General features: G+C 35.8%; 1 protein-coding gene across 6 annotated transcripts in view; it reads left to right on the forward strand.

Moving 5' to 3' along the window:
* RAB28 (RAB28, member RAS oncogene family) overlaps positions 1-9,513 on the forward strand; it is a 62,256-nt gene extending 52,743 nt beyond the window's left edge. For 2 of the 6 annotated variants that reach the window (XM_035547326.2, XM_050710673.1), the window contains exons 6-8: positions 1,505-1,582; positions 7,812-7,912; positions 8,831-9,513. In XM_035547326.2, the coding sequence (XP_035403219.1) occupies positions 1,505-1,582; positions 7,812-7,907 (174 nt within the window). In that variant the 3' untranslated portion in view covers positions 7,908-7,912; positions 8,831-9,513. Of the gene's footprint in view, positions 1-1,504; positions 1,583-5,643; positions 5,851-7,811; positions 7,913-8,830 lie in introns of those variants that run through there. The other 4 variants (XM_035547327.2, XM_035547329.2, XM_035547328.2 and 1 more) reach the window with 2 other exon arrangements.
* Positions 9,514-12,806: the final 3,293 nt, after the last annotated feature.

Here is a 12,806-nt window from a genome sequence, read left to right on the forward strand (position 1 = left end):
AGTTAATATACTTGGGTAGTTGTGTGGAAAAGACAGGGTGATTTGCCAGTGATTTGAGAAGAGGCCGTCTGTTGCTACTGTGGATAGAGACTAGAGAGTCTTACATACTCAGTTAAGGTAGATGAAGTGATTTATTTGGTTTACCTCAGATCTTTCCAACAAACTCATTTGTAGAAGATAATTTTATATACTTAGAAAAACCTAAATGTCTCCTCAGAGGAGAATTGATCTTCATGAAAGACTTGCTGCAGCTTAACCATCTCACTGTCCATCAAACTGCCTACCTAAAGGGCTGAACTCATGCTTCATGTTTTTGTGAACAAAACATCCTCATGGTAGGTGATCTAGTTTAGTACACCTGAGAGCCTGGTGCGGGTTAAAGTAGGTCTCTGGAGAAGGTCTGCCTGCTTCAGGTTGCCTTCCTTGCTGTGTGGATGCTAGTAAAATAGACCAATACTAGACCAAGGAGGGCAGAGAAAGAAAAATGATTTTTGGAAGCTACTTTGGCTTGTTGGTTGTGCCACTTATGTGCTACCAATTTCCATCTGAGCTGTAAGAAAAGACTGCATGAATGGTATTTTTATTTGACTTTTCATTAAAAAGGAGTGTAAGCACTTACACAGGCCTTACCTTTTCGGGGTGGTGTCTGTACGATGAAAAGCAAGGTATGCTGGTGGGTTAGATTGTGTGCACCATGGCACAGCCACGTAGATAGTAGCTTAACAATGCAGCGAGTTCAGCAGCAGTACAATCGTAAGGTGTTCCTGTTTAATATCTGTTGTGTTCTTTAATGTGATTTAAAATGCAGCTGCCTAAACAGTAAGATTGGTGGACTGTATTGAGATGAAGTAAAGGAGTTATTTAAGATAGCCTTGCCTCCCAATGTTATCTGTCAAACCATGTTTGAAGTCTAACTCTGCTAGGCTGTTTCATGCCATACAGCATTTTGCTTATTTCCTAAATACTTCTGTTCAGTATAACACATTTAATGTTTTGTAAGGCTCTTGAACAAATGTATGCTTGGCTTTCGTGTTCATAATGTTTTAAAAACGTGTGCAGCAGAGATTTTGGTGATATTGATGTACAGTTCTGTTGTTCTTAATTTCAGAAATCTACATCTCTGTTGCATAATACACTGGTAAAATGTTTTTGTGCTAAACATTAGTGAATACCCTTATTCATATTTTATAGCACTGAGAGTGGTATTTGAGAGGTGGGTTGTGTAAAAGCTTGTTTAAACTTAGGTCTCTGGAGGCAGAGTAGAAGTGTTGCCTAACAATCTAGCATACTGTTCATTCCTCATACCATTGTTGAATTATTTTCTCCAATTTTTAAACAAAATTGAAAGTACCAGATGAGGTTATTTTCAGATCTGCTTTGCACAGGTCATAATTTTGTATATCTCATTGTTTACAGTTCAAGAATGGTTTGATATATTTGAAAGAACTTTGAGGATGTCTGTTTTTAATCATTTAAATGCGATTTAATTTTTTTTTTCCCGTAGGTCTTCCTGTGTTTTCAGAGAATTGCTGCTGACATCCTTGGCATCAAATTAAACAAAGCAGAAATGGAACAATCACAGGTGATTTCCACAAATACATGTTTTTCCTTAATATTTTGCTTAGTGTTTAGAAAAAAAAGACAAAACAAAACACAAATCACATTGCAAATTAACTGTCCTATAAAGCAAACTACAGCCATTGTTTTAGAGACAATTATTTACTTTTACAACAGCCTTTTAAAAACATTATCATTCTTTATTTATCCATCTTGATAAACTTGCTGAAGTAAGACAATGTATGTTCAAAAAATAATAATAATAAAAAAGTTTTAGATCTGTTTGTTTAAAAATAGTACATAAAAGTTTCTTAGAAATTAAAATGTCTCTACATGTTTGCATATACAGGTAGCATGGAAGATACTCTTCTATATACATGAACTACTGTACACTGATGTCAGATACAGTTTTTATGATAATGCTCTTCCTTTTTAATTCCTTTACATATTAAATTTCATTTTAGAATACTACAAGCTTAAATGATAGAAGGCATAAATTGTGAATGGAAATCTTCTAAATCAATGTTCAGTGTAGAAATACAGGAAAAAAATATTATTTGTCAATCACAGAGTCAGGAATTAACTATGTCAAATCCTTTGGTTGGTTAATCTCAGATTTTTGTCTTCATTGTGTGCCTATATAATACAGGATAAGGATACTTTCCTCAGTAGTGACTGCTTGCCTCAGGGAAAGAATGTTCATTTTTGTAAGAGCACTATTTCACATTTTATTTCTGATCTGCAGATGAGAAATGAATCCTGTTCTGGTTCAGTATACCCATTCTGAACTGCATACATACCTGTGGAATGACATGTTTGGATAGATATTGTGGCTCCCTGCCATATGAAATTATTTTTCTCACCATACCAGTCCCAAATAATCTCCCCCTAAGGGAGTTGTGTAGTTTTCTTCCCTTGGACTTTGTGTTTTGTTCTTTGCAGTGAGTTGGGGATTTTCTACCATCTCCTCTGCTGTATGAAAGGGCTGAGAGAGAGGACAGTGCTTCCCCAAAATAGGTGGGAAGGTCGTTAAAAAGGATGCCCCTCATTCTCTTATATTGGTTAGTAGTGAGTTAGGGATGTGAATACAGTGATTTTACTGTGCACACATGTCAAAACCCTGTTGCATGTCCTGCTTTGAACTGTAACAGTTTTTTTCTTTAAAGAATATTTCATGTAATTGTTGTATGCAAAATAGCTCTAATGAGGGCAGTTTTATAACCTTTTAATTTAGTGGGGAAAAGATGTTTTCAGTTTTTTTTTAATTTGAACTCTAATTTGATTAGCTGCATTTAATAGAGTTTAAGCCATTTATTTAATATCAGAGAGTGTTCAAAAATGTATTAATTGTTCAAATGAGCAAGCAAGCAAGACATTTTCCACTATAACTCCTTTTTCCTTACCACCTCCCTCTTCCTAGTTCCTGCTTCTAAAAATAATTTTGCTGCCAGGAAGACTCTATGTGCATAGGTTTAAACCAAAAGGATTTTACATAAAACCAGTTTCAGAAACCTCAGACAAAGATTATACTACTGAGGCAACCTTTAGTATATAAGGACATTTAAGATTACAATACACTTATTTCAAATTTATTTGTTAAACTAAAGGGTGGCTGAGCTGCTGGCATAGTATCCTGGAATTGCTAGTTGCTGTTAATATTAAAAAAGTACTCCAAAAAAAAGTCAAGTTTACTTAACAAACAAACAAACAAAAGACAGCACAAAACAATTCTTGTGTATACAGGTTGGTCTCCTGCTTTTTGAAATATACAATAAATATGTAATTTCTGAAAGTGTTTCACCATGGCAGTGTTTACAATCATTGTGGAAGTGGTCAAGAAAACTGTATGGCAAACAGTAAAATGGCAAAATATACTTAGAGTGCACATCTAACAAGTAAAGCAAAAAAGCTTCAAAAAGCTATGATTTATAAGTAGAGAAATATGGAGTGTGTCTTTTCAATATTCTTTTACTACTAAGTCACCATCTTTCTATTGTTCTGAACCCAATAATGGTTACTATATAAATAATGTATCACATAAATAGTTCTTTAATTTTTCTTTGGCTGTTTAGCTTGCATTGGAACAGTAGACTCAGATCTCTCTGTGCTGTTGTGTCCTCATAACTCAGGTGTAAACTTGTAGATAGGTATGAAAATGCCTTCAATTATAAAGAGAAGATGAGGTACGAGGTTATACAGAATATTGTAGCTTTCTAGAGAAAGTGTCTGTTTATAGGTTCTTTTTAAGGTAACTGATACTGGCTTCTTCCTACCTTGGTATAATAATCACAATTTTTAATTATGTTGACCAGATCAATGGAACATACAATATGAGGGTAGGACAAAGTTGATATTAAGCAATTTACAGTAGCAATAGCCTCTAAACAATGTGCATAATATAAATACTCACTGTGGCCCACACGTTACTGTTATGTGAATCCAAGCTGTCAGAATTAAAAAATAAATAAATCCGAACATAAACAGCAAAACCACCAACAAAAGAAGAAACAAAGCCTGTAAATGGAAGTGGATAGAAAAGAAACTTTATTGTCTCATCATTCAGGTACAGCAGAAGTCACTGTATGGTGATATGCTGCATGTAGCTGAAGGGTGTAAAGAAACATTCTGACTTTGAAAGCTTCTTCTAATCAACCATAGTATCAACATATTCTAAATAAGCAATAATTTGTTGTTAACAGTATAATGTTTGCTCTCTTTGAGAGTGCTATTTTGAGTGGGCAATAGGAATTGTTCATAATTAAGTCAATGAGAAACCAATGATAATTGTATTTGAGAGTTCATCTGTTAGTTTTATTTTAAGGTTCATTGTTGTATGGAACCAAATACTCTGGTCACTTCCTAAGAAAGGAAAGAAAAAGTCTGCTTAAAATTGTGGAGGGAAAACGTTAACCTTCACAGCTTCAGAGAGAGAAATAGAAGGATGTTTCTTGAGAGAAATTTATTAGTCTGCAGTGGAAAAGCCTAACTGAAGTAATGTGTGGATGCTGTTGTCCAAAAGCATGGAGCTGGTCTTTTGGCTGGGAGGAGGTGATGTTAAATGATATTACCATTACTTGGGTACTGGTTTACTACAAATGTTTTTGTATGATAGGTACAGATTCTATAGTGTGCGTGTGTAAGGGGGGATGTTTGTTTTTAAATTTCTCTCAAGTGGGCATTAGGCTTCCTTAAATTGTAGAATGGCTATATGGTCATGCTCCTAAAAATTTCTGGGAGTTTAATATTCTACCTATTGTACTATAAAAGTAGATAGATGGGTAGATGCTATAAAGGAACAAAACAAAACACAAAAATAAGTGTGACTTATCCTTATCTCAGTAAATACGTGAGTAATGAATTGGATTTCATCTTTGATCAAAGAGTAGAACACATTTTAGTTTTACAAAAGTGCACTGTTTCCTACCTGGATTATATCTTTGAATTTTCAGTATTTTGTGTAATGTGAGGTTTCTTCATTTTGAAAAATAAGAAGGTGTCTGCTTGAGTATGTTTGTCAGAGAACATCAGATGTCTTAATTCAGTCTAGGAGGTGACAAAGTATAAAATGAAACACTGAATTTGAGTAAAACACGAACGGTGGAATGCTATATGCTAGTTACAATCTGTTATGTATTTATTCATTATTACTGATTGTCTAATATTGAGAGTATTCTTTAAAAATTATTTCTAGCACTTGTGATTCTATGGCTGAAGATGCTGTTTCCTTTGTTTAGAAACCAAATCTAATTGTCGCAGTCAATAAGAGGACCCTAGAAGTGAGTCACTTGGTTGGAAATAATAGGCATCCTAAACACATTATTGAAACTGGTGTGAATTTGGGGGGGTTGACTCATGTCTTCTGAGCTTTGATAACTCGCAGAATGCAGAAATTCTTGTGAAAAGTGGATGGGGTTCTTGGTCCTCTTCAAATTAACTGCTAAACTGTTAAGTAAGTGCAAGAACAAACCGTAGCAATTGAAGTATTTACCATGCATTGTTATAGAAAATGGCTGCAGCAGTTTAACATGTAAATGCGACCAAAGCTATTTGTTACTGCCCTTTTGCTGGAATTTATCGCTCCCACAGCAGAATCACAAAATGGAAGGCGATCATGTGCCTTGGCTACATCAGGGTGAAGTTCAGCAGCTTAGCTTAAACTGCTGATGAAAGTTATTTTTAAGTGAAGTTGCCAGACTTTGTGCTGAAGCGGATGAGGTGCAAGTACACGTTACATTCCACCAGCTCTCCTTTGGCAGCAGTGATCTCCAGCAGAGGACTAGAACAGACATTTGGGGGTGGTAAGTTTTTAAGCTATCTCAGCTAGAGCTACTAAATCTTGTCTGTTCACATGCTGAGATGACTGTTAATCAAACCTTTATTTGGTCAAAACTGTGGTGAAACAAAGGAATAGATTACTGTTTGTGTGTGACTGGAACGTGTTTTTGAAATGGAACAGTTCCAAAGTAAGAAAATTGCAGATTCTGACTTATTTTCAGTCCTCAAATTCCTGTCTTTTAAATCACAGGGGTCTGATGAAATTTGAGGAAATAGCTCCTTTACTAATCAAATGTTTTTCTTTCTATATTTTTTACTTTCAACCATAGTATAAAAACTGCATGGGGTACAGCTTTGTTCCTTGGCATTGGCAAGAGGTAGCATTTTTGTAAGTGATGTGTAGTTTTCTCTTTAACTACATGCCAGCTCAGCAAATGAGGGTGTGCGTGTGCCAGCTTTGTACAATAAAACGTTTGGCAGATAAGTCAGATTGGGAATTCAGAGCACCTGCACCAAGTAAGTTTCTTTCTCATTACTGACAGTGGTTTGAACCTTGGCAATGATATGCCTTCTATAGATACGGATACAAAGAGGTTTTTAATTACTGTGGAGTTAAAATAAATGCTTCAGTGTTGTTTTTTTTTTTTTTTTTTTTAAACTCTTATTTAGGTGAAATTCCTTGAGAAAATCCACGTCATTTATGTTAGTCAGCTTCTTGCTACAATGTGCCTAAACAGGGGTCACTAACCTAGCTCTGTTTACACGATGGGATTTAGACCAATGTTTTGAGGAACAATTAATTGCCTACTGATTGCAAGATTTTTTTCTCAGCTCCAGTCAAAAGATTGGTATGAAGAAACTAGGTCCTGTGAGGTCAGATAACACTGTTTAATGCTAAAACTCCTACTACTGCCTTACATGGGATTTGGCAACCTTTCCCTTGATAACATCAGGCCAGAAGTCTAGTAAATCATGAGCGTTGTCTACTAGATAAGATAATACCAACGTGATCAATTAAACTCAAGAAGAGTACATCAGCAGCTAATAAATCCAGATCCTTTACCAGGCTATCTAATTACTATTACTTGTTTGACATACAGGTTTTATGTACAGTGGTAATCTTTAACATGTACTGCTTATATGTTCATATAATCCATTTTATGTATTGTTTCCTTCAAAATAATAACATAATTTCATTTATCCTAACCTTGAAAACATGCTGTGTAAAAATCAAAGTATTTTAAGAAAAAAGAATTAAATTGGTTTAGCATATCTTTCATAGCAGACCACCTCTGTAGCTTTTTTGCTCAAGTTATAGTATGAGTTTTTCTCCCCTTTGTATAAACACTGTGTTAATAAAAAGCTCTTAACAGTTTTGTTTGCCTTCAAGGGGAAAAATGACTTTTTTATGTTTTTGAATGAAGTAAAAATCAAAGCTTGCAGCACTTTGATGTGAGGTTTTTAAATTGTCACTGTTTTTTGATTAATATTTAGTTATAATGTAATAGCTATGTAATGGAAAAGATTCATGCATACCTCTAGTAGACTTGTTACAGTTGCTGATAGGAAGCTGACTACTGTAAAAAATTTATGTACCTTATGCTTAAAAGAAGAGGCCATTGTCATCTTTCCTTCCACTGTATTGCTTTGCCTTCTATTCGGTCCCTTCCCCTCCTTTAACACCTTACGTTGATTGCATGTATGAATATTTCACTTTGGTGCTTTGAAAGTTGCATGTCCTTGAAGAAGCTTGAGAACCAGCTCAGATGCTGTTAGTGATGCTTTCAGCTAAACACGTTGCTCTTGTTCAGCATTTGACCTGAAAATAAATGCATTTTGTTTTTGCTTTTGCATTGTCATTTTATGTCATTCATTCTTCCTTTTCAGCTACTGATCAGTCTTTCCATTTTTTTCCTTCTCTTTTCTTTTTGCCTTCTCCTTCACCTCTATTCATTGTGTTGATACATGATTAACAACAGCATGTTGTCAGGGCAGAACTAGTGAAATATCCTGAAGAAGATAACCAACATCACAACACTTCCAACTGCCAGAGCAAAGTCTGCTCAATGCAGTAGTTCAGGTATTGATGTAAAACTTGTTTTTTTCAAGCTGCTTTGCTTTTACATGAAGTAAGATTTACAGTAAGTTCTATTAGAAAAACATATATCTGTAAGCAGTAATAATAATAGTGTATTAATTTGAAACAGTATGCAATTATGTGGTATTTCTAATAACTGGTTAGTTCATAGAAAATCTGTAATAATTCACAATAGTATTAGGAAGGGCTTTCAGTGCTGTATGTTCAAAATGTTATGCTGCTGCCTCAAATGGAAATGGACACAAAATTGGAATCTCGTTTCTCTCTCCTCAAGCAGCAGAGACCGACAGTCCTGTCAAATGCTTTGTAAATAGAATGGGTAACATCTGTTGGATTTATAATAGAAAATAAATATTTATAGTATGCAGAAGTTCTTTTTATGTTAATCTTTAGTCTACATGCCTGTTGAAGCTTTTTTTTTGAAGTATGGTTGTATGTGAAATTTGCATTGCATTCTGTCAGTATTTCCTCTGAAAGTGCTTATAGCAAAGAGTGAAAGACAAACTTGCCTACAATCTCCAGTTATAATTAGGGGAGTTATTCTTAAAGAATGCATACTATAGTCTTTGTAAACGGCTATTATTTACATACAAAACAATTCTCATGGAAGAATAACTGTATTCATTGCTTTTGCAAAGGAGTTCTGTTTTGTATTAGTCCTGTAAAATTGTTATGAAAACCAACCTTCCTTCTACTTAGTATGAATAGACTGGTATTTAGACTGAGACCTGGTACCTGATAAGACTTTCTATAAGGTACTGAAGAGAACCGAACTATGACTGTTTTGCCTGATTGCTTTTTTTTTCTCTTATGTTTCATAGTAAAATATCTCTTGAATGCTTTGCCAGCATCAATATTGCATTTTGTTTCTGATTATTGCTGTGTTTTCTTTTGTGACAGAGGGTGGTGAAGGCAGATATTGTCAACTACAGTCAGGAGCCTGTGACAAGAACCGTTAATCCTCCTAGAAGCTCAATGTGTGCAGTTCAATGACCATATTATTTTCCTTTGGTTTGATACCTTTGACTGTCCTCCTACCTTGACACAGGCTCTGGGATTGCCAGGAACTTTTAACAGTGACCATCGCTACAGTGCAATTCAAAAACATGTTGTACCATTGTACGTTGAGAAACAGCAGGCATTTTTTTGACCGGCTGAAATGAAATGTTAGACCACACACTTTGAAAAATTGAGATCTATATTCTTTTAAATTATATTTCAATAAAACAGTATAACTGTGTTTATAAGTTTTCTCCTACCTATTTGACTGATACTGAAATACAAATGGATGAAGGAGTCCTGCATTTGAAATAGTTTTAAAAGCATCGCTATGGAAGGGTATTTTGCCAGTGTTTTTTTCTTTTTTTTTTCTTTTTTTTTTTTAATTTTTTTGCTCCTGTGATCTAAACTAACATTCAGCAAACTGTTACTTGGAAAAGCTATTGCTGGAATAATTTTAGACACTAATATATTTCATCAGGATTATTTGGAAAGTACTCCATAAATATATCTACATAGTGCGAAATGTATAAATTGTATCCAGGAAGAAGCAGTGCTTGAAATAAAGCTGTAATATAAAAATAGTTACTTTTCCGAAGTCTCAAGTTGTCTTCATGGATGCTCTGGAAAATGCTAATGTTTTGTGTATTTTTATTACCACATCAGCATTACTTCTTGCAGCAGCAGATAGGCTCATATGTCTTCATGAATATGGATGAACCTCAGTAGGCAGTTTGGGCTGTAAATGTTGAGTGATATATTCAGCATGCATTAGAAACTGTTGATAGATCAATTAGGATCAGTCATTTTTAATAACTAACTGAATGACTTACTTTTGGACTGGTACTCTTTTCTTTCTAGTTCAGAGTAAAAAACAAATAAAAGCTGGCTCCTCCGTGATCATCACATTTCTACTCTGTTCTTTTTCTAGCAGTCTCTTTTAGACATGCAGTTCTCTCCTGCCACATCTAAATATAAAGGTAAGGTGAGAAAAAAAAAATCAAAAGAAAAAAAAAATCAACCTAATTCCAAGCTAGAAAGCTTTTCCTGCTTTAACTCTAGAATGTGTTTTCTTACAAAGTATGACAAAACATTATGAGATTTAGAAAATTAATGAGGTTGAGCAAAGGAAACTTGTATATTGCAAGTGGAAAAAATGAAAAGGTCCTTCAAGAAAATATTCTTGTTGAGCTGTTCAAGAAAGGGACTAATAGTTGGAACAAATATGTTAAAAAAAATTACAAATGGCAAGAATACGCTATTTGTTATCATTTTGGTATACTCAAAGTTAATTGAAAAGCTAAATCCATTTTTAAACTGTCCAGTATACAGCTTGATGCATAGCTAGCTCTATAACTTCATGATAATGACTTTGTGTTGTGATATTTTAGCATTCAAATGCGGGAAGTTTTCTGAAACAATCTGTGTTACTGGGAAATTGTACACTAGACGTAGGTGTGAATTTTCAATAGATTATTTGTTTCCGGATTACGGTCTGTGTTCTTGCTTCTGTTCCATGGAGCTCATGTCCCACTGTATAGCATTTACCTTACAGTTAAATGCAACTGAACGGTGAACTATTTTCCACTTGCCACCAGACGAGAACATCTGCCTCAAATATTTATTCTGAAGTAGCCAATGAGTTTACAAGTTTATGTTCTCCAAAGCACGTGGTAAGTTTTTTTTGAACCCTCGGATTTTTTTGTGTTTGTGTCCTGAAGACTGCCCATATGCTCAGATATTCATGAGAACCTCTCTGAGATCTCCCTGGATCTTTCTCTGGCACGTGAGTCAACTTCATAGTCCTGCTTCCCAAGTAATGTGTAATATGGTCTTAAAACGTGAGTATTTTTGGCATTTCAAGAACTTTTCCCCACATTTTATAGTAAGCTAAAATCAGGACTTTTAATAAAGCTATGTTAAAAATGGTAGAAATAAGATGCCTATCAGTTTGTATTGAAAGCCTGTCAAAGATGTTCAGGTACTTAACTGGCAATTGTCTTACACTCTGTTCACTCTGTTGGTGTTGACGTTAAGCAGGTTCTGTGTGCAGGACCAAGACAAGCGAATGCTATGGAAGTTGTTTGCTCCCTGTATGCTTTTGGCATGCAGGTTCAGATGATGGGAGGATTCATAGTCATACAGGTCTACTGAGGCTTTTTTGCAATGTAAACTGAGGCATCCAACTCTGAGGTGCAGAAAGTCAACATGACAAGCCCTCAGCAAGTTTGATTAAATTAAAAAAAAAAGTTTGTTTCTCTTAAAACGTTTTTGTTATCTCCCTTTTTCACAAGAGAATATTTTTTCATAACTGGTTAAGCAAAGCCCCTTATTACCTGAATAATCAAAAACTTCTGCTTTTACATTTAGGGTAACCCTGCACTGTGAAAGCTATGACATTTCCTAGTCTAGGCTATTTTACAGATGGATTTTATTTCTGTCCCTTTGTGATCTTTTATTCTCAACGTGTGTTTTTCTATCAGTCTTTGACTTTTACTTCCTTTTGTGTTTTTTTTTCCATTTATCTCTTCACCATTTTTTATGTTTCAGTCCTACCTCCTCTGAATGTATTTTGTTTACATTTGCAAGCCATTCTCATTCTTCCTCCCTAACATGCATGTGTATTATTTACGCTAACCATGAATCTCTTGTCTTCTATGCCCCCAGCCCCTCCTCATGCTGCCCCTCTTAACCTCCTCAAAATTTCTGTGTTGTATACTCACTTCCACTCTCCCTGCCTTTCCCTACCTTAGCCACCCCATTTAGATCCATTACCTGTCCACATTTTAATCCTTACAAATGAGCTTTGCTCTTTTTTGCTCAGCCCTGGGGACCCCACCCTGAGCCTTCGGATTCCAGCTGCAGCCTAAATCCTTGGCGGTGGTAGCTGCCTTTGAAGTATCGCAGCAGCTGTTGCTGGAGATTCACGGGTGCCTTTGCCATCTGTATGGCCTATGCTCCACCAAGCTGAGCAGAGAGGTCAGAGATAATTCTGGAGGATTAAGCAACGTGGAGAGAGGGAGTAGCCTGTTCTGCAGACAAAGCAAGGGCTATCTGGAGGCTGAATGATAGGGAGGAACCAGCTGAGTTGGAGAGGTGTGTAGTGGGGAAGCAGGCGAGCCAGCACCTTGTATCATCTCCTTCTGCAGGTGATGTTGTAGATCCCCAGGGTGCTCATGCAGCTGAATTTAAGCGTGTACCACATCAATGAACTTAAAAGTTTCTTGCAAGGTGAGAACGGGTTGAGAGCAATTCAACAAACAGTAATGAGGTTAAATAATGCAGCACTCTCCTGAAGTGAGGCGACATATGCTTAATGTCCATTGACATTGGGGGGCGGGGGGGCAAGCATGTTCTTTCCTGAAGCTGAGGCCAGATGAAGGGAAGAAACTTGTTTAGGCCCTGATCTTACACAGATGTACACTGATGAAGTGATCTGCCTGCTCAGAGCTGTTGTAAGTAATCACTGAAGTAACAGCTCTGCAGCTAAAAATTGTGTTTGAGTTCAGCTCGCCACTGCAGTCAGTCGCACGTGCTGTCCTGGATACCAGCAGCTATGTTCTAGCTGATGGTATGTTCAACTACCAGTGCTTCTGAAACATGTATTTGAAATGTTGTTTTACACAGGCAACTTTTTTCTTTTGTGGTTCTAAAATTTGGTGGGACCAAATGTGGTCTTTTTCATGAAGTTATTTTCCCTTATGACCAACTGCAGTGAGTGCCAGAACCTCTGATGAGTCCTGGATCTCCTCTCTCAATATATTGTTCTTCTGACAGTTCATAAAAGCTATGAAAATACATGAATTTCTTTTTAACCAAATAACTTTTTTTTTTTTTTTAGCTTTAAAGGAAACACACAAGGTCAAAATTACACAAA

Source organism: Cygnus atratus, chromosome 4, assembly GCF_013377495.2.
Source record: "Cygnus atratus isolate AKBS03 ecotype Queensland, Australia chromosome 4, CAtr_DNAZoo_HiC_assembly, whole genome shotgun sequence".
In the NCBI taxonomy this organism is placed as follows: domain Eukaryota; kingdom Metazoa; phylum Chordata; class Aves; order Anseriformes; family Anatidae; genus Cygnus; species Cygnus atratus.